Source organism: Crocuta crocuta, unplaced genomic scaffold (genome assembly GCF_008692635.1).
Source record: "Crocuta crocuta isolate KB4526 unplaced genomic scaffold, BGI_CrCroc_1.0 scaffold39, whole genome shotgun sequence".
NCBI lineage: Eukaryota > Metazoa > Chordata > Mammalia > Carnivora > Hyaenidae > Crocuta > Crocuta crocuta.
The window spans coordinates 4,989,440-5,013,805 of NW_027533334.1; the positions used below are offsets into that span (position 1 = coordinate 4,989,440).

A 24,366-nucleotide genomic window follows, 5' to 3' on the forward strand; every position below is an offset into this window, starting at 1 on the left:
GAGGGTTCTCACCAGACACCAACCGTACAGGCACCTGATCTCAGACGTCTAGCCTCCAGAACACACTTCTGTCGTTTAAGCCACCCGGTTTATGGTATTTTGTTATAGCATCAATACCAAACTTCCAAGATAATACAAACCCCTGATTCAAAGGCAACTCCCCATTGGCATCGCTGTCATTAAAAAGCTATTTATTGGTTCTCAAGTCAAGCCGAGGGGGTACAAAGAGGCCAAGGCACAAAAGTATGGATAGCTCAGTAAGTATTTCTATTAACTCTAATAGTTTAAACTATTAAGCCAACAATGCTTTAGTTTGTCATCTTACACTCTAGGTGTCCCCAAAAGGCCTATCAATTTTTAAAAATAACTTCCCATTTTATAAAATACTTTTCATCTTCTTGGTCAATTAGGTCTCATGAACCTGTGTGAGCCAGCCAGGGCAAGGGTTAATCTTATCCCTATTTTAAAACTCAGGTTCAATGTGCATAAGTACAGGGAGATGCAGCTAACAAGTAAAACAGACTGTTTAGAGAATGCAGCTTGGAGGGACAACTGATAAAGGTACTCGGTAAGTCTGAGGTGATGATGAGCGAAGGTATGGGAAATTGATATGAAGAGTTGACGTTCTCTTTTTTTCTCTAGTAAGTCAAATGGTGAACACAACTAGAGGGAAAACTCAAACTCAAGTCCCATTTCACATTAGTAGTAAACTGTTAAGGCACTGTTCCCTCTGCCTTCACCTCACTCCATTATCATAAAAGCAGGTCATGTTATTCCATTGTCTTGGAAATGGAGTGACCATGACCTTGGGAACAGAAGATTAAAAGTCGAACCACACAGCTCCAGTCTGGTGATATTTAATAACAGGTACACAGCCTGAAATATCACCAGACATGCTCTCCTGCTGTGTGAGGGCTCCTAAACCAGTGATTTTCTTTTTCTCACCAAGCAAGATCTATTTATGTTTCTCCAGTTCTGCTGACTTTTGATAGCACCCAATTCTGAACCACGACAAACTCTGCCATCAAAATAACATCTTGGATAAACCACATGTCTCTTGGGAGTTCAGAAAAATGATGTTTCACACTTTCAAATCAATACACCCAACAGGAGTCAATCTAGTTTGTGTGGTCTGGATTCAAATGTTTCATTTATTTTCAAAGGCAAGAAAAGAGGGCCAGGTATGACAGACCAACTTAATAGGCAAAAAGACACAAATTCCAGGTCTCCTCATGCCTTGTCCAATTATACTGTATTGTACCGCTGAAGGACCAGAGAAACAGGAGAAGGTGCTTTCTCTGACATCAACCTCTATCTCACTGGCAAATGTGTGGCTAATGTGTGGAGTGACGCCAAGTCTAGCAGCACACGAAGCCATCACCTTGTGGGGTCAATCTCAGGGAAAGAAAGTCTCTGAGGTACAAACAAAGAACTGCTACGTCTCATTAGAAAATATTTGGGAAGGGGTTCAGGTCTGAGGCCTGGGCCTCTGGCCATACCTGCCAAGCTGCGATGCATTAGCCATTTGCCCCTAGTGAGGCGGCAGAGAAATAAAGTGCAGAAATGAGTTGCAGCCACCATGGAGACGTGGTTTGTCTATTTCACTGCTTCTGGTCTATATGTGCAGACCATGTCTGCCTCAAATCAAATGAGCTTCCTCCCCTCAGAAAATAAGAGGAGGCCCTCTTATGTTCAAGTCCTGACAATGTCTCCCACAGTAGGGAGTAGGATCTCAATTGACTTCAATAACAAATTACTCGTTGGGTAATCATCCCCAAAGGACTTTAGTCAGTACTAGTTTGGGGTAGTGACAGAACTTGTTGGACAGAATTAGCCACACAAACAAACAAAACCCACACATAGATTTCATAATGATTGCTGTAGTTACGAGCTCAGAAATGCCAAGTAAGAAATAACTAGGTCAGTAGGCCCCAGAATGATTATTTGAAGAGGAAACACAGATGTTCCTGTTTCTGATAAGATGCTGTGGCTTGTGGCAAGCCAATGTTCTAGCCAAGGACAATATGAAACTGTATAAAATTTAAAAAACAAACAGAAGACCTCTTGAAGGTATTGGACACTGCTGGTGGGATAGCCAGCGCTTCAGGAGCAGAGATCTCAGGGAAGAAAACACAGAGAGGTGAGCTGATGATCAGTGAGCCACTGTCCCCTCAGAGCATTTGCCAGTTCTCGACTGGGAGCAGAGGGTGATAATCTGAGCAGAGGCATAAACACAGGGACAAAGGCACATACATAATCTTATGTGGCAATCTTATGGAGTAAGAGAAACAGAAATCGGTATTTGGTGCTGCAGAGAGATCTAGGGCTTATGGGAAAATTTCCAGAGAATAAGGAAGCACAGAGAAGTGAGCCGGACAATGTAGTATTCCTTCCGAGGTATTTGCCAAGTCCCTAAACTGCATGGGACAAGAGACTAAGATATTAAACAGAAAACTCTTGGAAATTATAGAGGATGTTTGGGTAGTCTCCCCATGCTAAAGAGGCAAAAATTGGATTTCAGACCCCACCAAGAAGGAAGGCCCATAGAAAGTTCCTCAGAGCTACAGTCTAGGAGTTAGGATGAATTAGAGGTAGTCTGAGGCTAATACAAACTGCAATCCAGCTTAGGGTCAGTTCTGCCCTGACTTAGGTATAGTGATCTGCATTCACTCTGGCTGTACACCAGAGGGCAAGGAAAACTTTCACAAGAGAAAAACATGATCATCCAGATCGTCCATCATTTTTACATGTTCATCATCCAACAAATGCTTATCAAATATACTAATAAACAGGAGCAAGGGAAAAACAGACAACAGAAATAGGCCCACAAAAAACACACTTCTAGCATATTATTATCTGAGTTACCAGATTTGAACTTCAAAATAAATGTGATTATTGTGTTTATGAAAATAAATGATAAAACATAGAGAGCTGGACTCTATTAAAATAAAGAAACCAATTGAGTGGAAATCCTAGAACTAAAAAGGACAATCAATAATTGAAATTACGAACTCAATAGATGAATCTAACAGAGTTGAAAGTTAGATCGATAGAAAATATGCAGGCTGATGCTTGGTGAGCAAAGAAGATGGATGTTTGAGGAAAGCACATAAAAAGCATAGGGATACAAGAAAAAGTTCTAATACACATTTAAAATCTCAAAAGAGTGGAGAGAGGAAACACAAAAGAAGCTCTATTTGAAGAGAGAAAAGCCAATAATGTTCCCAAACTGATGAAAAACATCAACCCACAGATTCAAGAAGTGCTATAAAACACCAAGCAGGAAAAAAGTAAAGAAAACCTTCATGTAGGAACTTCTTAATGAAAATGCCAGAAACATTTTAAAGCAGCCTCCTCAAACAATAAGAAAGGGAAGGAAGGAAAAGGGGAAGGAAGAAGGAAGGAAGTGAGGAAGCAAGGAAGGAAGGAAGGGAAGGATGGACACCTACATGTGAAATAGCAACAATAAGACAGACAAGTAACTTCTGGGAACTAAAACTGACAGAAAGTAACTGACAACCTGGAATTTGGTATCTAGCAAAACTATCCTCCAAAAGTGACTGTGAAAGAAAAGCACTTACAACAAACAAACAACGAACAAACAATATGAGAGAATTCTTTGCCAAAAGCTCAACCACAACAAAACTATTAAACAGAATTCTTCAGGCACCAGGCAAAAAAACCCCAAGGCAAAACAGAGAAATCGAGGAAGAACTGAAGAGCAGTGGAAAGGGTAAATATAGGTTAAATTTATAAAAGGAGTTTTTAGTTTAAATCTTCTAGTTTGCAAAACAGTAAACTAGTATACAGGCATGAATAACTGGTACTTAATGTAAGAAACTGATGAAAATATATTAAATATTTTTTTAAAACTCCCCTTGCCTATCCAATACAGATTTGAGTACTACTGGGTGGGTTTTTTAATTCAATATCTAACAGTAAAAAATTAAAATACATCAATCAAAAAGCAGGTGAGCTTCTTAAAACCACATATATCTGCCATTATCTTGAAATAAAAATTTTAATTAAAAACAGAGTTGAAAATGGGAGGCAACACAATAGTGGTCACTTGTGCAACTATTTCTAATGTTATGAGAATCAATCTGTGGCTTGGGATAACATTTCCAAGGACAATCTCATATATATGGATTTAAAAAGCGGTATATCTCCACTTTGATGGTAATGGGAAAGAATTCCCTTGATAAACAGTGTGAGATGAGCTAAAACTTAACTTTAGATGAGAAAGACACTATGTCAAAAATGAATTATAAAGATTTGAAGAGGCATCTGTTTGACTCAGTTGGTTAAATGTCGGGCTCTTGATCTCGGCTCAGGTCATGATCTCATGGTTCATGAGTTTGAGCCCTGTATCAGGCTCTGTGCTGACAGTGAAAAGCCTGTTGGGATTCTCTCTCTGCACCTACCCTGTTCACACACACTCTCTCTCTCTCAAAATAAATAAACTTAAAAAATATTTTAATAAAAAAATAAAAATAGGAGAATTTGAATAAAAATGTTTCATAAAATATGACAGATATTTCTAAATTATATGTTATTCTTTAAATGTAGGTTAATTAAATCAATACAGCAAGTATCAGTAATCTCCTCTTTGGGAAACTAAGGAAATTGTCCTCAATATTTTTTAAATTTATTTATTTACTTTGAAAGAGTGAGAGAGCGTGCACACAAGCACATCAGCGGGGGGGGCAGAGAGAGGAGAGAAAGAGAATCCCAAGCAGGCTCATTGTCAGTGCAGAGCCCGACACAGGGCTCAATCTCATAAACTGTGAGGTCATGACCTGAGCCAAAATCAAGAGTTGGACACTTAACCAGCTAAGTCACCCAAGCGCCCCAATTGCCCTCTGCTTTTAATATCACCTTTATATTTATGTTTTTGTGGTAAAACAAAGCCTATCATGCCCTACATTTCATGGTTTGCTTAGCATCCCTTATCAAAGAGAACCTTATCAAAGAAAAGTACTCAGATCCCTGAGAAACTGCACCTTTAAAAGAAGTAGTGCAGGGGTGCCTGGGTGGCTCAGTTGGGTAAGCCTCCAACTCTTGATTTTGATTCAGGTCAGGATCTAGCCCCACCTTGGGCTTGGAGATGGGCATGGAGCCTACTTAAGATTCTTCCTCTCCCTCTGGCCCTCCCAGCTTGAGCACATGCTCGTGCTTTCTCTTTCTCTCCCTCCCTCTTTCTATCTCTCAAAAAAATAGTAGTGCAGAATTCCAGAAGAATTTTATTTTGTGCTGATGAACATAGGGTGATGACTTTTTAAATTTAATATTAAATGCACTCCCTGGTGATTGGTTAATAATCTTTAATTTTCCCCAAAAGCCAAAGGGTATTGAATTTTACCCAAAGCTTTTGCTTTCATGGGAGATGACTACCAGAATTGCCTTTTTTTCCTCAGCCACACTGACCAAGCTCGTGGTTTTGTCTGGCAACATCTAAGGACTCTCCTTCCTGCAAGAGGAATGTCAGGGCCCTGTGCTGGCGACACTCGGCATGAAGGTGAAGTCCCTCTGGGGCGCTGTCTCTCTGAGCTGGTATGGGACCAATCTACAGGGTTGCTCTGCCCAACTTTTGTCTTCTTCTGACTTTTGTTTTCCTCAAGTTTCAGTCTTTGGGGGAGATTATACAATGGGGCGTCTTCTCTTTGAGAATAAGCAAGGGGATAAGAGAAGGTTTTGGAGAAGATTGTGGTCTGGGGACCCTAGGCAGCATCAAGGAAGATTTTTAGAGGAAAACCACTGTCCTCCAGGCACAGGACCGCCCCAACTTGCCCACGGTTCCCATGCCCCAAATGCAGTGTGAAAGCGACAGAGCTGCTGGACTTGAAGGGACCTCACGGCAGGAAGGAAGAGGGGGCAGTCCCATGGGGATGACTGTGAACAAGAGATTAAGGCAAGAAGGGTTTTCTAGGAACTAAAGGTCGGATGTGGATGGAGACCATATCCCCAGAAGTAACTGAATAGACTTTCCCACCGTGCATGACATTTGCATAGCAATTTACATATGATTTCAGGGGGTTTAAAGCCCTTCTCTCTTCCCCATAAATGCTGTTCATGAATCCTGTCTAGAGGACTGTATTCCACAGGAAACTCTTCCTGTTTGGCTTGTTCTTTCCATTCTTCTTCATTCCCTCTCTTCCATTTCCCAATTAGGTATCATTTATTGGGGGCCTGAAAAGGAACCTTAACAATAATAATAATAGTCATGATTTTTGTTTTTTGAAAGCACTTTCCATATGCCAGGACATTTGAGATACTAATGCTTATATAAGTCCCTATCAGGTAGGTATTATTATTTGCTATTTTTAGGTAAGACTCCAAACAGTTGTTATATTAAGTTACAGAGCTTGTAAAAGCCTGATTCCAATCATGGCCGACAGGTTCCTGGGCCATGGTTTTCAAATGCTGCTGAGTTTTAGAATGCCCTGGGGACTTTAAAAAGGTCTCCATCCCAGGGTGCGTGGGTGGCTCAGCCAGTTAAGTGTCTGACTCTTGATTTCAGCTCAGGTCATGATCTCACAGTTTGTGGGATCAAGCTCTGTGTCAGGCTCTGTGCTGATAGCATGGATTCTCTCTCTCTCAAAATAAATAAACTTAAAAAAAAAAAAGGATCTCTGTACCTAAGCTGCATCCCACACCAATTAAATAAAAATCCCCCTATTTTCCAACTCCCCAGGTGATTCCAAAGTGCAACAAGGAGGCCTACTGCTGAGAAGTGGTGCCCAAAGCGTCTGTATCTAACCTATACCCCCTGCCTCTAAAACCAATCTGTAGGGGTCTGTCGATGCCCAAACTCAGCACCAGAAGTCACCCCAAGCCATCATTTATCATCAGACAAGGAGGCAGGAACCGACAGGTGTTCCTCTCTTTGTTCTGTGTAAGTATTTTCTCCGGTGTCCCTCTTTAATCATGTTCAGGTTTGCCAGCACGTCAGGCCACAAGCTCTACTTGTGAACGAGTCGTGTCTGACTAGCACGCTGGCCTCAGAGCTGCTGGGGGAGGGGCTCTGGAGTGTCTCAGCTGCGTGACCTCTTCCCGCTGGTGGCTGTGAGAATGCTGCCCTTAATCAGATGCCTTCATACTGACTGCGCCTGGCAGGAGTGTAGAACTGGCCAGAGACAGCCCTGATGGAGGCGATGCAAGTGCCAGGGGTGGCGACAGTCCCCGGGGCTCAGTGAGCTGATCCCCTCTGCCAGGTATACCAATCCAGGCTTGTCAGAATGTGGGTCCTGTACCCCAAAGGATGAGCTGAGGGTGTGCCTCTGTCAAGACCAGAAAGCTATCACAGCAAGGGCCCATCTCTATGCCTTTGGCAGCTACAGATCAAGAATTAAGAGGGTTAGGGGATGGGACACAATCATGATGGCTAAAAGCAGGCCATGGGGAGAGCAGCTAGACCGGGGTGCAGCCTGCTGCCACTGCCCGCTCTGTGACTTGGAACAGGTTTCTCAGTTCCAAAGTTCCAGTTTGCTCATTCTAAGGTGGAGGTAATTACAGCACCTTCCTCATGGGAATGTGGAGAGCGTTCAATGAGACAATGTATATAAAGCACTTAGTACGGAGCCTAGCCAACATAGCCACTGACGGTTAATTATTACTTTTACATATAACAATAGCCAACTACCAACTCTGTATTAACTGAGGCTCCAAGGCCACCCACATTGCTCAACTGAACTCTAATTAGATGTATGAGAGACACAGACTTGGGCCTCAGGCCTCACGATTACACAATAACAGAGGGTAATTCTTACCAAGAGGCCAAGCCACATGAGTTAGAAGTGGGTCAATTGGCCACCTAAATGTTGCCAACTTGCAAGGAAGGACCATGTAGACTGAGGTAGACTCTCAGGTAAGGGCTGTGCATGAAGCAGCACTTGGGTCTCAGACATTTGTCACTTAGCAGGCTAACTTTTCCCATGAGAAGAGAAGAATGTTAGTGCCCGATGAGACCTGAAAGATCACTTCCTACAAAACCCTCATGTTCTGGTTGAGGAAAGTAAAGCCCAGAGATCAAGGAGCCAGCCCCAGGCCTCCCTCTGGGAAGCAACAGCCCAGGGGTAGAATGTGGGCTTCTTTAAGCTCAGAGTCCCTGTTCTTTCCATGACGCCACACTGTCCCTTGTAAAATATGTGAGTAACAGATTAGAATCGATAGTGCTAATCTTTCTGTTCATTCCAGCCGCGGTGAAAGTATTACCTATGTGCCAAGATAAAAAGAACAATCTAATTTGGTATTTAGCAAATTCAGAACTCAGAATTTAGAGGTCAGATCCTGGACAAGGTTCAGCTTCTAACCAGCTGGGGAATGACTCCTTTGAGATTCTTTACCCTTTAGGCCAGAGGGTGGCACACATTTTCTGTATAGGGCCAGATTCGTAAGCATTGTAGCTTTCCTACCTGGATCTCTGTCGTGTTGGAGCTACTCAGTTCTACTGGTGTGGCCACCAGGCGGCCACAGATAAGACCTAAAGGAATTAACATGGCTGTGTTCCAATTAGACTTAGTGGACACTTGAATCTCAGACAATTTTCACATGCCACACAATATTCTTCTTTTGGATTTTTTTCCCATTTAAAAAATGTTTGGAGATAATACAAAAAGAGGTCACGGGTTGATTTGGTCCTCAGGTTATAGTCTGCCAAACTCTGCTCTAAAAAATGAACGCAGCAATATCTGCCCCACTTACTTCACCTTGAAATATTTTAGAAGTAAATATATAAATTGCATAAGCATAGGGAAGCTCTAAAGAAAATGACCTAGAGATTTTAGTTATACATACAAAAGGCAAACCAAGATTTTAGTTGTATATATGTAATGCAACATAGATACTGAAAGATGAATGTGGTTCTGGGTTGCTTTAAGAGAAAAATTGGGTCTGGGCCACAAGAAACGATCCCAATATAATCTCCAGCTCGTGTGGTTGAGAACAGAGGTTTATTTCTGAGAGCCAGTTCGAAGGAAACCATTAAATTTGGTGGTGTCCCTGGAGTAGGGCTGCTGAAATGTAAAACTCTGTTTGAGGAGGAAAGCATGAGGCTTATCTAGCGAGAACTAGAGCCAATGGGTAGAAGTCAAAAAAAGTAGACACAAGTTCAGTAGACAAAGTAACTTTCTGAGAGCGGCAGGTGTCCAATGGTGACATGAGCAATCTTACAGTGAGAGGATTCAAGTAGAAGCTGGATGACCACCTATCAAAAATGGGGTATATCTGGAGTGCCTGGGTGGCTCAGTTGGTTAAGCATCCAACTTCAGCTGAGGTCATGATCTCATGGCTCACTAGTTCGCTAGTTCGAGTCGGGCATCGGGCTCTGTGCTGACAGCTCAGAGCCTGGAACCTGGAGCCTGCTTCAGACACAGTCTCCTCTCTCTCTCTCCCCCTCCCCTGCTCAAGCTCTGTCTCTGTCTCAAAAATAATAAACATTTAAAAAAAATTTTAATGCGGTATATACTCTGTTACACTGCCTAGGAGAGAGGGTCAGCTAAGTGACCTTGAAGTTTCCTTTTTGTCTCGAATATTCTAGAGTCTATAAAATGAGTAAATGCCTAGAAAGAACTATGCAGAGACTTGATGTGCAAGACAGCTGGGAGCCTTAGTGACCCCATGTAAGCCCTCTCTTACTGACAATCCCATGGATAGTGACTAAGTCTTCAGCCTCCCCAGCTTCATTCACACCAGCCTCACCACTAACCCACTAGCCCCACTTCCCAGAGTGAGGGCTTCAGGAGGTACATGTGGGGACCCCAGTACTCAGTAGGGCAGGCTGCCTCCCTGGCTCCCACCTCAAGCTCACCTTGATCTTGTGTTGGGGCAAAAGATTTCAGGAACTGAATTATTGGTGAAAAGGTATAATCAAGGAGATGTAACACTTAGAAAAATAGCTGGTTATTCAAAGGCAGGTCATGGGAAGGAGAGAGATAAAGAAAGGCTTAGGAGAACAACATTTCCCAGCCATCCTCTCTGTGCTCAGGGTCAAGGCTTTCTCAGCGCTGAGCCCATGGTTATCCTGTGCTCTGAGAGCCATTTCTACTGACATGAACTGACTTTGGGTGCAAAGTGAAAGAACAGAGTGTCTTACCCTTCTCGTTCATCATCCGTGTTGTAATACACCTGTGGAAGAAAACAATAGGCTTACTGTAGGTCAGACGCAAGAAATGGAAATCTATTACGTGATGCACAGACTTTCCTAAGCTATTACCCTGTCTCTTAAAGAAGACAAAAGACAAATCTGTTTAATGATGCTGTGTGTGTGTGTGTGTGTGTGTGTGTGTGCGCGCGCACGTGCATGTCCTCAAGGAAATACAAATTTAACCCAATATTCTCCCTAGGATTAATTCTTAGATTTTAAGGAAGTAAAATTAGAAATATGATTATTTCTCGCTCAGGTCATTCTGATCAGATTACCTACAGCGCTAAGCCAAATCTTGCTTTCGACATTAAAGAAATATTTTGGCAGGATCTAATATTTCAGCAGGATCTCCGGAGCAAAGCCTGTGAGGAACCAATCCCATCGGGTCCACAGCTGAGCTGCCTACACATACTGCACTCTGGCGAAGAGAGGGGAGCGAGGAGGCCTCCACGCCAGTGCAGCAGCAACATCATCCGGGGCTTCCTCTAGCTCCCTGAAAGGGCCTGGGTTATTCCTTCACCCCGCAACCACAGACATTTAGCAGTCAACCGTCTTCAGGCTGGGGAAAGGTCATGCGCCTCTTGGAGGTGCTCCGGGCCAGAAGATACCTGGGAACAAATTTCTTTTGGTGGTCAGCACAGTGGCAGGCAGTATCAGATTTAAAGAAATTATGAAGCGCCCGTATTTTTTTATGAAACTACAGAAATCCAGAGGGGGATCTGGTATTTATCTCTCAGCCCAGTTGTTTATAAAAATTAATTGCAGGCCTTTCTTCACCTTTATCTATGTGCTTTCGGGCCATTTCCGTTTGGGTGAAGAACAATACCCAAGTTAGTATCAGACTTTTACATTTTTTTTTAATAGTTTATTGTCAAGTTGGTTTCCACATAACACCCAGTGCTCACCCCCACAAGTGCCAGACTTTTACATTTTAACTTGGAAAGTCACTTCTGGTTCTAGTGCATTTTGTCATCGCCCCTTCCCCAGCTGCGTGGGAGAAAAGCAGCTTTGCCTGGATCTGCCACCTTCCCTAAAACGTTCTCAAAGCCTCCGGGCAGTTCCTGGGATGTTGCCACGCCCGGGCTGCGCTACAAAACAAAGCTGGTTACCAGCATCTCTTTGGGCATGAGTCATTCTAGTCATTAGTGAGATTTCCACAGGGAACTCTTCCCTCTTATTATTATTAGGCTTCATGCCCACCACAGAGCCCAACACGGGGCTCAAACTCACAACCCTGAGATCAAGACCTGAGCTGAGATTGAGAGCCGCACGCTTAACCACTGAGCCACTGAGCCACCCAGGTGCCCCTCCCCTTAAAATTGTTTTATGTCTATCGTTGTATTGCCTCCTTTGTTTCTTCTTAACAGAAAAGAACAAAGGTGAGATGTTTTCTTCCTCCATACCCCAAGTTTCGGTATGGTACAGGGGCATTTGTTACCGTGATGTTCTAGAAACGAGACTGTCTATTTAGGTGACGTAAGAGAGGGAGCCTGGGCCATGGAACTGACCACACAACTGGACTTTTTAGAAAAAGTTCCTGATGCTGGCCTGCTTTTTGGTAGTTTCTTTAAATGTGGCATATTGCGGCTGCCTTGTCTGACTATAGGCAGGGTCATAGACAGCTCTCTACAAAGTTGATTGGTGCCCCCAAAATGAAGCAGCCTTCTCTTAAGTGTTTTCCTGCCCTCCTGAATGGCCTCTATGACACTCTCCCTATCACTGTCCTTAAATTCTCATTTCTCTCACGCAATGACTCACTGTTTCTTCCTTGTTGGCTGTAGGGCTTATTGCATGAATTTAATTTTTAGAGAGTATTTCTCAAACTTTAGAGTGCATAAAAAAATATCTGGAGAGACTTTGTCATAAAGGCAAATGCCCGGAACCCTCTTCAGAGATTTTCATTCAAAAGACTTGGACTAGGGGTGCCTGGGGGCCTCAGTTGGCTAAATGTCCCACTCTAGATTTCCACTCAGGTCATGATCTCACAGTTCGTGGGATCAAGCCCCATGTCAGGCTCTGTGCTGACAACATGGAGCCTACTTGTGATTCTCTTTCTCTGTCTCTCCCCCCCACTCCCCCTACCCATGCTATCTCTCACTCTCTCTCAATACAAATAAATAAACATTAAAAAAAGAAAAAGACACGGAATGGGACTTGGGAACCTGAGTTCGTACCAAGCACTTTTGTGGGCTGGAGGAAGACTGTTTACAGATCACAACTGGGAAGACAGTTCTTGAGGGCACGAGGGAGGAGGGAAGTGCTCCTTGGGTTCAGGAGCCTTGAGGAAGGCTGATGTCTGCAACGTCTGCATTATCCGGAAAGATGCCTCTGTATCTCACAATTTCTCCCAAGCTCCCCTTATCCCTTGCTTTTAAAGCCCTCCCAGAGAAAAGCCACAGTGACTACTTGGTATTTAATGTGAAGAGAGGGGGACTGAAGGCCTCCTTATTGCCTGCACACTGGGTTCATTCCCTTGTATTAGTGTCTGATAATTGTCTGATGAAGATTCCAATCCACACGTGAATCAATGAGGTAATGGAGGAGGAGGAGAGGACATGTGGGCTGACAGTGAACATACCCACTCCGCAGCCCATGTTCTCGGGTGACTAGGAATTGCTATGCCATCGCTGATGAGCCCTCAACAGGGCTGGGGGTCTGTCACCGGCCCTGAGTGCCGGAGGGCTGCTCACTTTCTAGCTGCACTGGGCTTTGATGTGTCTGATTTTGACATGGCTTGTGTCTGCAGTTCTTCCTGAGCTGCACACTATCACCTATCTTCCTCCTCTACCCCAGTCCCCAGTTATGGTGAAACTGGTCCATATTTTAACAGGCCTCTGCTGGATCTTGCTCTGCACGGTGAAGTCAGTCTCCACCCCCACCACGCCCATTTCTAAGGCCTTGGCACTGCCAGCTTCCCTCCTACCTCTGGACCCATCTTCCTGCTTTCTAGCTCTTCCAAGAAAAGGCGGCCTTTAAGCCCTCGCCAGCCACCGTAGGCGCTCCTGTCCCTGGGCCAAGTAAGTTGACCAACCATGGAATATTCGTGCATTGTCCCAGAGCACAGCTGACTGTGTTCCTTTGTCACTCAAAGCTCACGCAGGCTCCCTCACCGACTATCTTAACTCTGACTTTAAGGCCACAGGGGAAGCCTGAGGCTCTGCAAAGGTGGCCCCAGATTCTACACCTTAATTTCACCAGTAACTTGGGGGCCCTGAGCTACTTTGCAGCTGCTAAAACCAACAAACTTTAGAGGCTACATTTTCCATCTGATCTGGTCACAGGCTAGGAACTCAGCTCAGACAAGGAGGCCCAAGTGCGTCCAGACGACTGGCAGCCATAAGCAGCCAGATTTGGTCTTTTCCTCTGAAGATTCATTTAGACCTTTGTCTATTTCAGAGACCTGTTGCCAAGAGAACAGGTCAGGCTGTCAGCTTTGACGCAGAGCCACAGCCAGAACCATGACAATCAACAGTAAGAACAATTTAACTCAATTACCCCTTTTTCTGGAAAGTGTGGATACCCAGCTTCATAAAATCCCATGGGGCTAAGACTGTAAATATACAGATCACCATGTTCTTGGGAATTAAACAAATAAATAAAATGAGGTATTGGTGCTCCTAGCTTGATAAATCTTAACATTCTTCCTTCCCCTTTGTGTCCTTGCTCTTATCAAACAAGTCAGACAAGAATGTTAAACTAGGTTTTAGTGGAATGTACTCTAAGAAAAAACTATTAAGTATTTTGTTACCATGCTATGTCATGAATAGCAACAAAGAACCTGGGGTGTATAACTGCTTTGTCTCATACCTATAATGAACAATATTTGTGTGTATGGGGGTGGGGGACAAATAGATTCTTAAGGAGAAAGTTGAGCCAATAACGATTTCTCCTTGTAAGGTCAATTCCACTCAGTGTCTGAACACTTAGAACAGAAGAAAAACTTGAGTGTGTCAGCATGCCCCTATTTCTCAAAACAAACCTTTCGTCAGAGGACTTTGAGTTTGAAAGAAAACTAACCTATATAAGATTCACTAAAAGCCATTTGATTTGGTGAAAGACAAACCTGCCTAATGCGAGGGAAGTACTTTTTTTCCACCCAATTTTAATTTACCACATAAAATAGGTAATACTAAAACTCCTAAAGAAAGAAAAAAACCATCCATCACTTAACCCCACTCATCAAGTGTTGCAAATTTTCTTGTTACCTTCAAGTTCAGGTATATATCTAGAATCACAGTATGGACACAAATGGGTATTTTAATTTTTTCTTGCACTGAATATTATCCTAACTAGTTCTTCTGTTGCTACATAATTTCCATAATTATAATTTTAGTGGCCACATAATATTTCATCAAATTGAGCTACCGTAATGAGTTAATTATTGGGTGTTTATGTTATTTTAATTCTAGCTCTTTAATTTCCACTTGTAGATATAATGAGAAGACAGGAATTACTTTTAAAAAGGCAAGTCTACGATCTCATTTTATTCTTTTGGTGTGAAATGATTTACCTAGTCAATGGGAACTGTTCACTTACTAAGGGAAAAATTGTTGATATGGTTTTATTTAGTTGAAAATGTTTTCTTCTTGGGCAACTTTCTGAAGTTATAGGTGCAGTTCAATTTCCCACCATCAGGCAGAGCTCTATCGCATCAGGCTAACCTCCCAAGACCACAAGACCACCACCTAACTTTTCTCAGGTTATCAGCGTCCTTACTTTCTTCCTCTTTCAGTGCTTTGTCAACACTTCACTAATATCAGCTCACTCTCTTCTTCCCCTTATTAAGTCAGCTTCCTCTCCTGAGACATTCCTTTCCGTAAAAATCCATTTTCTTACAAAGTGACTGACTTTTCATGGAATGCATGGAGTGCAGGTGTTATTTTCAAGGTCGACGCTGCCTGATGTGATTCTCTCTCAAGGCTCCACCAGCCCCGTGGATGAATGGCAGGTGGATATTAGCAGATAGGTCCTACCTGTCCTGTCCTCTGCAGGTTTGCAAAGTGAACATCGGGTATGAAGAGCACCGGCTGCGAGTGTAGATCAGGCATGGTTTTGAAGTAGGTGATGTCGCTCTTCTTCTGTAAGGGTATTGCCGCCAACTTCCCATCAGAGGCTGGACGTGAGAGGGTTACACGTCACTAAAACCTCTTAGTGTGAGTAGCCCTAGTCTGAGTTCACTGTTTTCTCGTCTGAAGCTTTCCAGAAGCCAGAGACATGAACACACTTTACCATCGCCCCCCTCTTACTGCCAGACCAACAGAAAGAGCGTGAACTTTGGTCGAGCACTGCTGAGGTGGCTGGCACCTCTCATGCCCTCCTGTCCCTCCCTCCATCCCAAATTCCTTGCCTGGAGGAGGAAGATGTTGGTCTCCATGATATTACAAAGTCCTTCCTAGCCAAACAATCTGATCACGTGATTCCATCTGCTCCTCCCAGAGAAAATTCACCCAGTGTTTATGGCTAGGGGAAAGCCAGCCACGCCTCACATACCCCGAGTTTTGCCCTCCCCGCACCTCTTTCCACCTGTTTCCCTGATGGACCTGGCCTGGCCGGAGCCCGCCCCTCCACAACACTCACAGTTGTTGCACTGGGTTTGGGAGGCCTGGCCTTTCCCCTTCTTCCTGTTCTGCTTCCTCTCTTCATCTCGGATTTTCCTTTCTGCTCCCTGACAGGGAAAAACAACGCCAGGTATGTTATCAGAGCATGCAAAAATACTGTCCGCACACAAGCCTCTAGGATAAGAAACACGACAAGGGTAAAGGGCGAGCAGGCAGCCCCCTTTCCGTCCCTCCAGCGAGGTCAGGACTCGGTACTTGAAGGCTCAGACAGATCCTCAGTCTGTAGCACATTTTGACCTCTGACTGATCCCACTTCTTCCAGATTTTCCCCCTTTTCTGAAATCCTGCCTATCTATACAGCTTCAATTTTGAATCCACACAGAAAGACCAGACTCAGGTTCCTATCCCAGTGAGGAGGGTTAGGTAACTTTAGTGATTATAATACGATGTCATGAAGATAAAGCGCTGGCCTATTAACACGATTCCTAGGCACAGGGAGGGCATTCAGGCTTAGTGTGAATTCCATATACAACTTCCCCTTTGCTCATTGTCATGGAACTTTTAAAAATCACTGTAGTAGTGGAAATGAGGAAAGGGCTAAGGAAACAGTGTAAGATCATTTTGCACATACAAGTATGATTTTGGTTTTTGTTTTAATGTGTGCACAAGTGCTTGGAGATTGTGGTCATTCAACCAAATAGAAAAAAGTTTGGTCCGTTCATCTCCTTTTTGATAATCTGCTCCTGGTAATCTGACTTTTTCATTGGCTTCTCTTGCCAGATCCCACCCTACTTAACCAGTTGACCATCACCTTATAGCTCTTTCCTTCTTGGCCTTCAAGGATTCCAGGATTATTATTACTATTATTATTGTCACTCTCCATTGTCAACTTTGCCAACTCATTTTCTTCTTCTCACGCTTCCAAATACAGATGCTCCACCAGTGTTCTTTTTTTCCTCTCTCTCCATTCTTGTTGCCGAAGTTTACCTGCACCCGTATTTCCATGATGCTCTAAGACAGGTGGCATCTAGACAGACACCCCCAGACTACACTCATCCCCTAGATTTCAGATGCGCATCTACAGTATCTGTCCTCTGTGGCAGTGCACTGGCCGGCAACCTCCAGGTACACACTGCCCCGAGTCATCACACACAAAAAAGACAGATTTGAAAATATAAAAATTTAATCCTTCTGGTATAAAAAAAATAAAAAATAAAAAATAAATTAAGTAAAGGCAAAACTGGTGAAAATACTGTAACAAAACATGATTCAAATTAAAGAAAAAACTAATACACCAATTTTAAAAATGGACAAGAATCATGAAATAGGTACTTCGAAGAAAAAGACATATAAAGCTCTTGGAAACATTGAGAGAAATATTTTGCTTATTAAATTGGCTTTTTGAAAAAAGCAGATTCCCCATTCTGGCCAAAGTAAATCCAGGCACAAGAGATTTGGAGATCTGTGGTCAATGTGAGGATCATAAAGAAGATAGCATTACAGCTCATTCTTGAAAAATGAGTAATTATAGCTAATATATACTCTGTGCCAGGTGTGTTCTAAAAGCTTTACATAGGTTCTGGACAGATATAATAATTTAACCAGATATTTAAAAAAATTTTTTACACTTATTTTTGAGAGAGAGAGAGCACAAGCAGGGGAAGGGCAGAGAGAGAGGGAGGTATAGAATCTGAAGCCTGTTCCAGGCTCCACACTTCAGCACAGAGCCCAACACGGGGCTTAAACTCACAGTGAGGTCATGACCTGAGCCGATGTTGGACACTTAACCAACTGAGCCACCTAGGCGCCCCTTTTTAACCAGATATTTTAAGTGTGTTTTGCTGTCAAAACACTTTTCACTACCAAAAGGGACTAATTGGTTTATAGTGCTTCACTATTAAGTTTTGAATTGTCATTGATAATTATACATCATAGACATTCACATCAATAGGGAAATAAAATACAGAAATATATCCTTTGGTTCCTTCAAGATATATTAAAGTTTTGTACAGCTTTTGTATGTAGATTATAAAATGTTAAAAGTACAGACCTCACCTTGTCGAAATTGGTGTGAAATAAAAGCAAAAGTCTCCTGTTATTCATTTTTTGTTAGGTTCATATAAGACATTTTTCCATGTACTTGGAGTTCTATACAATATAGTAGTTAATATAAATAAAAATGTGAAATTTTATATAAATTACAACTCACTGAAGATACACCCAAGGTTGGTCAAGCAGTTTTATCTCCAAACTAGCACTTCATTTGGTACTGTTACTATGAGGAAAAGGTCTGGAATTAATCTGTTTCAAGACTTCTACATATTCAATGTCAATGTTTATGAAATAAAGTCACCTGCTTATTGTTTTACAGGTACACTTTGACGTGCCACACCAAATGGATTAAATAAAACGTAAGAGTGGCTCCTCATAGACCCCAGTCTTGCCGCCATGTCTATATAAGAAGTTTCCTGCCCAGAACGCCCAGATATCGGCATGATAAAATAACAAGTCTGATGGTATCCAAACATTTCTAGTTCCCGTTTCTAAAATCAATCTTTGACTTCACAATGACCCAGAAAAGCTTAGATACATTTAATTAAGATGAAGAAAGCTTCCTTGAACATGACCTTCCATGAATTCCTTTCCTTACTTTGATTATCTGTGACCTTAAGCTTCTAAAAGACATTCTTTCCACTCTTATCAAAGTGCAAAAAGTCTAGTTCTTCCAGAACAGTATAATTTTATCATTTAAAAGACCAAATTTGGGGCGCGTGGGTGGCTTAGTCGGTTGAGCGTCCGACTTTCGCTTAGGTCATGATCTCGCGGTTCGTGGGTTGGAGCCCCGCGTCGGGCTCTGTGCTGACTGCCAGCTCGGAGTCTGGAGCCTATTTCAGAGTCTGTGTCTCCCTCTCTCTCTCTGACCCTCCCCTGCTCACGCTGTCTCTCTCTCTCCTGGAAATAAATAAAAAATATTTAAAAAATATGAAAATGATTTTTGCATAAACTGTGAATTGAAAATCTCAAGAAACAAAGGAACTGCATTTAAATTTATTTCATTTAAAAATAGTCCTAGATGGGGCGCCTGGGTGGCTTAGTCGGTTAAGCGTCCGACTTTCGCTTAGGTTATGATCTCGCGGTTTGTGGGTTCGAGCCCCGCGTCGGGCTCTGTGCTGACTGCCAGCTCAGAGCCTGGAGCCTGTTTCAGTCTGTGACTCCCTCTCTCTCTGACCCTCCCCTGCTCACGCTGTCTCTCTCTCTCTCTCCTACAAATAAATAAAAAACATTAAAAAAAAAAAAGACCAAATTTGTCATTTAAAAATAATTTCCCCTGCCTAAGTGTTCGCTTTGGAGTGTGAGATTTGAAAAATATGCCTGAAGATTTCCTGATTATATTGTGATCACTTTGGCCACTTCTTGAGAGGTGATGGCTATCTTTGTTTTATTTGACATTTAAATCGTTTCTCCTAAATTTATTTATTTTATTTTTTTACAAATAGTTTATTGTCAAATTGGTTTCCGTATAACACCCAGTGCTCATCCCCACAAGTGCCCTCCTCCATGCCCATCTCCCCCCTCCCCCCACTCCTAAATTTATTTTAAGAATGTGTTTTAACCGCTTGAAAGTTGGCCAAGGTACCAAGATGGTTTGCAAGGGCATCTTTAGCTTTTCATCATCTCCAACAATTGTCACCTCCAAGATCTTTCCAAACAAGAATTAATAAATAGAAATAAAATCTTTAAAAAAATAATGTGGCTTTATTTCTCAAGTTTTACAGAAAACATAGTTACTATTTACAGTAATACAATTCTTGTTTTTCAGGAAAGATAATGGAAGTAATTAAATATAGGTATAAAGACAGGGACATAGGTATTGATATAGATAGCTATATAGACAGATCCCGAATTTTTAATGCATAAACATATGTATTTCAAAAGAAGTATCATAATATACAAAAAAAATTTAGAGGTCTTTATTTGTATCTCACAGGTGTGTTAATCATAAATCAAGCTGGAGAACTATAAATAGTGCAGAATTTCATCTGTTTAGGGTTCTCAACTATGATTAGGAAATAGGATTGTAAAATGGAATGGCTCTTAGCTCTTTTGCCTTAGAAGATAATCCAAATGAATCATTTGCATTCATGCACCCATTTGAAAAGTGGAAAAATTAAACTTTTTCTCTTTTCAGTCTTCCAGGAGTACGTTTCACCTGGGTTTTGAAATTAGAGCTGCGTATATGGCAAATTACAGCAGAAGATTTTACATATAGCTTTTTAGAAAAACTACCAGCAGGTAAGGTTAATGCACCCTGCTTGACATTTCTTCTTTATCTTTAACAACAGGAGAAGTAAGCTCAAAACTACCCCCTGGAAACTCTCTATATCACTAGTCTCTTGGAGTCCTCTGACATAGGTGAACGACAATGCAACACTCTCTATTCATCCTGCATTTTTCTCTTGTTCTGAGTTTTAGTATTTATCATATCAACACCGTTGAAAAAAATAATTATATGAGCGTCCCTTAAGGCCCCTCTTTCCCACTGTCAATTCCAGCTGCAATGTAAGGGTAAATGGATGGTTCAGTGTCTCTATTCCATCGTTTCCTCCCTTTCTCCTTGTCCCTAATCTCACTCCTCGCCTCCAAGAAGGAGATTCCTAGAGGGGAGATTCTACAATCTCCCTTGGAACATCTGGAATACAGTGAGGGAATTCAAATTATTTAAATGCTGTCCCACTTGGACTTTAAAAATTCCCTGTTGTACATCATTTGGAGATGCTTTTTAAATGTTTAATATGCTGAATTAAAGATATTAACTGACTTTTTGTTTGTTTTCTTTTGTTTTTAAAAGGTTACCTTGGCTCTTCATTGGGGCTTTGAATCATCAGCTGTCACTTTGGCTTCTTATGCATACAGCTGTTTATCAACTCAAGGAATATGAGTTTGGAACCAGCCCTGGACTGGCATCCAGCTCCTCTACTTTTTACTGTGTAACTTAGACAAGTTACTTGTGCTGTTACCCTACTGTTTTCTCATTTATACGACTGTGTCTATTGGACTTCACTGGCCCCAGTATTGGGGAGGCTACCTAATTGTCCCTGAGAATGCTGTTGAAAAGTTTGATGACAAAAGCTTCTTTATAAAGTGAGTTTTTAATTATTCTATTCTATTCTATTTCTATTCTATTCTATTCTATTCTATTCTATTCTATTCTACTTAGATGCCCCAAGAATATTTTTAAAGTCTAAGAAATGAACAACTTGGTGTTGATTTCCTGCGTCAATTTTCCAAGTATGTGCTGGTAGGCTGTTTAAATATACATATACTTATTGATATATATAGTTTATACTTTAAGTTTTTCAGATTTATTATTTTTAGCATTTGTTTTGTTCCATTATCTTATTTTATTTATTCATTCATTCATTCATTTAGTTTTTGAGAAGGAGCTCACTTTCTTGGGGGCAGAGCACTGCACATGGCCAACAGATGAAGGTGGGCCTCCTACCTATCACGCTCAAAAAGGTACACAGGAGGTGTTGCTAAGAAACATCAACTGGAACATGGATTCCTCCGGGCAACTTCCCCAACCTCATCCGTCCTAGGAGCTAGGACACTACCGACCATTTCCTTGAAGGCCAATGTGGTAGCTACAGATAGAACCCCTTGGGGGTTTGGTTTGCTATTGCTTTGGCTAATAAGGTTTTATCTGTGCCAGGTGGACCATAGAGAATGACCCCCTTTGGGGGCTTTATATCCATCTCTTCATAATATTCAGGATGAGTGAGAGAAGTTCCACAGAGTCCTTAATTTCCTGGATTTGGGTGTACGACCCCTCAGTATCAGCATAGGTTTCCTGGGAGGACTTTTCTACCTTCACTGTGACCAATAGATCCATGTCATCCATTTCCTATGATGGCATGTACCTTGTGGGTGAGCAGGACTGAGCAGCCTGGTTCCAGAAGATCCTTGTCTATAAAGGAAAGAAAGCTGACGTAGTGTTCTGAGCCTACAGATGTAGACATGGTGGCATGATTGTCATCAATGATCTCTTCCGATGTTCCTACCAACATTGTGGGTCTCCCTCAGTTCATCCACCTTTGATCTTACCTTCTTTTGCTTTTCTTCTAAAGGCTTCATTTGTTCCCGATTTCTAATGAATTCTTCCTCCATGAGAGGATAGTCTTTAATTCTAACTTTGGCAATTTTAACCAGCACTGAGTGTGAGGTGTCACCAGTGGCAGCTTGCTAGCAGCACCAAGTCTCTTTGTTTTCTTCTTCTTTTTCCTCACTCTAGTTGGTACAGGAGATTTGTATTTCTTTTTCTTGTCCTTGTCATCTTTCTTGCCACCTGCAGGGCCATGACCACAACTCTGACTCTCACCTATCTTCCTTCAGCCACTGGAACCCTGTTCCATTGTTTTAGTTTTCTACCTCAAAGACTCCTATTATATGTATACTGGATCTTCTTTACCACTCTCCTATATCTATTATTTTCTTTTGCATCTTTTTTTTTTTCTTTTGATTGTTAAAATTTTGCTCTTTTCAACTTTCATTTCTCTTAACACATCCCCTGGTATATTTATTCACTCGTTTTATTTCTAGTGTAGTCTTTACTTCTGAAATATTTTAATCGTTTATTTCTGAATTTTGTGACAACTCTTTTCCAAATCACTCTATTCTCAAGACATGTCATGCCTGAGATTTTTATGCGATTTATGTTGGTCTTCATGACTTTGGTTTCACCCATTTTATGGGTAGGTCCACAGGGAAGTCACTGTGATCTTAATCTCTTTTTTCATGAGACACTGATTGGGATTCAACTGTTTTTTTTTCTTTTCTGACGGTCATTTTTAAGTGAAATGAGTGAACCAAGATAGTTTTGCTAGCTTCACAGCTCTCATGCTGTCTTTTCAGATGTGTTTACAAAGTAATTAAAAAAAAAAAGTCTTGTATTTCCTGAGATCTAGCTACTCTATATCCTTCCTCTTCACCCTTTTTATTTGGAACTTCTATTTCCTTTGCACCTTTCTGGGGGGGAGTGGAAGGAGTCCAATTCAACTTGGATTCTATTCCCAGCAGCTTTTCCTCAGAGCAGAGTTTTGCCATAGAATGGAACTTTAATTTATAACTTTCTGGAGTTCATTGAGCCCTGAACACTTCAACGTTCCATCCCTTTGCACCCAACAGCAAACCCTCCCACCCTGGTTTCACATGCAGTCCCCAGATGGCACACTTCACTCTCTAGTGAGGACCGGGGGCAATTTTGTAGATTATCTGTTCTTTGTTTATCAAGTAGCCCCATTGATTTCCCTCACAATGCTGGTATCATACAGGTCTTAAAACTGCTGTTGCTTATTCCCACATTCATATTTGGGATTTGTAAGTATCTCATGTCACATAATCATAAGATTTTAAGCTTTCCTATTCTAATTGCTCTATCTCTTATGGTGGGATTCAGAGTGATTAAAAAACTGTATCTCCTCCTGAGTGCATGTTTACTAATGAGTTTATTTTATAGGTGCCATTTCCATTCCAAAAGGCTCTAGATGAGACCCCATTTAACCCATAAAATAATACAGCTTATACTGATATGCTCTGGGACACACTTATACCCAGTAAAAACTATTAATCTGTTATTTCAGTTACCTAAGTGAATTGTACTCATAGCACAGTGCAGTGTCAATTAGTCATTAAATTAGTGGTAAAAATGATTGACTAATAAAAAATACAGTTGACTAATGACTCCATAGATATCTCACAGGAATAGATTATAGGACAGATTACAGGACAGATTACAACTCCCAGTGTGATAAGATGATTATTTTGACACCACCAGACAAGAGAAGGTAACAAGAGGGAAATATCATTAAAAATAATATCTAATAACAAAGATACCTTTATGATCTTTACTCACTTTGTCGCAGAAGACCTTGATCTGGCAGTAAGCTCTATGAATGGGTTTATTGCTACGATTATTATAACTGTATGTATCAATCTGAATCATCAAAGGAAGTCCTTTCACTCCTTTCTGGGAGGAGAAGTCTGTACTCAGGCAATTCACAGTGATGAAAATCTGAGGGTAGGAGAGAGAAAGGGAAAAGTTCACAAGTCACCATAAAAAGGATCTATTAAAAAAATGCACAAGCCTAAGACTTGGAATCAAAACACTACATACACAATGTTATAAGGACAAATGAAGAACATCTGGATATGCTGAAATAAGAACATGCTGAGCATATAAAACGTTATATAATTTATAATTTAAACATATAAAAACTATTGGTTTCCTATTAAATCTTGAAATAGACAACAAATGCCTTCCTTCAGGCGTATCTGCAAAGTTTTACTTATTTTTCAAACATGCATAAATCAGATGTGTAAAACACTCTCTCTTCAACATATTATAGCTGTCACTTCTGATATTACATCACGTTCTCAAACCTCTGACCTGTGGGATTAAAACAAAACCAAAGACAAAGGTAGGTAACATCTCTCCTTGCACACGACTGCATCGAAATAGTTATTTGTATATATATCTGTTTTTCCTCCTTGACTATTTTTTTGAGATTTGAGACCATTTCTTACTATTTTTGTATTGGTCATACCTAATGTGGTGTGTGATGGAGTACAGGCATTCAGTAAACATGTGATGAATGTTATGAATGA

At 41.5% G+C, this 24,366-nt stretch overlaps 1 protein-coding gene and 1 pseudogene across 2 annotated transcripts in view; both read right to left on the minus strand.

Moving 5' to 3' along the window:
• Positions 1 to 24,366, minus strand: part of GRHL2 (grainyhead like transcription factor 2) — a 165,990-nt gene that overhangs the window by 19,836 nt on the left and 121,788 nt on the right. For both annotated transcript variants that reach the window (XM_077748240.1, XM_077748239.1), the window contains exons 9-12: positions 23,615 to 23,773; positions 15,722 to 15,809; positions 15,118 to 15,257; positions 10,094 to 10,125 (exon numbers count right to left, since the gene is read on the minus strand). In XM_077748240.1, the coding sequence (XP_077604366.1) occupies positions 10,094 to 10,125; positions 15,118 to 15,257; positions 15,722 to 15,809; positions 23,615 to 23,773 (419 nt within the window). The remainder of the gene's footprint in view (positions 1 to 10,093; positions 10,126 to 15,117; positions 15,258 to 15,721; positions 15,810 to 23,614; positions 23,774 to 24,366) is intronic.
• On the minus strand, positions 21,334 to 23,068 carry LOC144218357 (26S proteasome regulatory subunit 4-like; annotated as a pseudogene).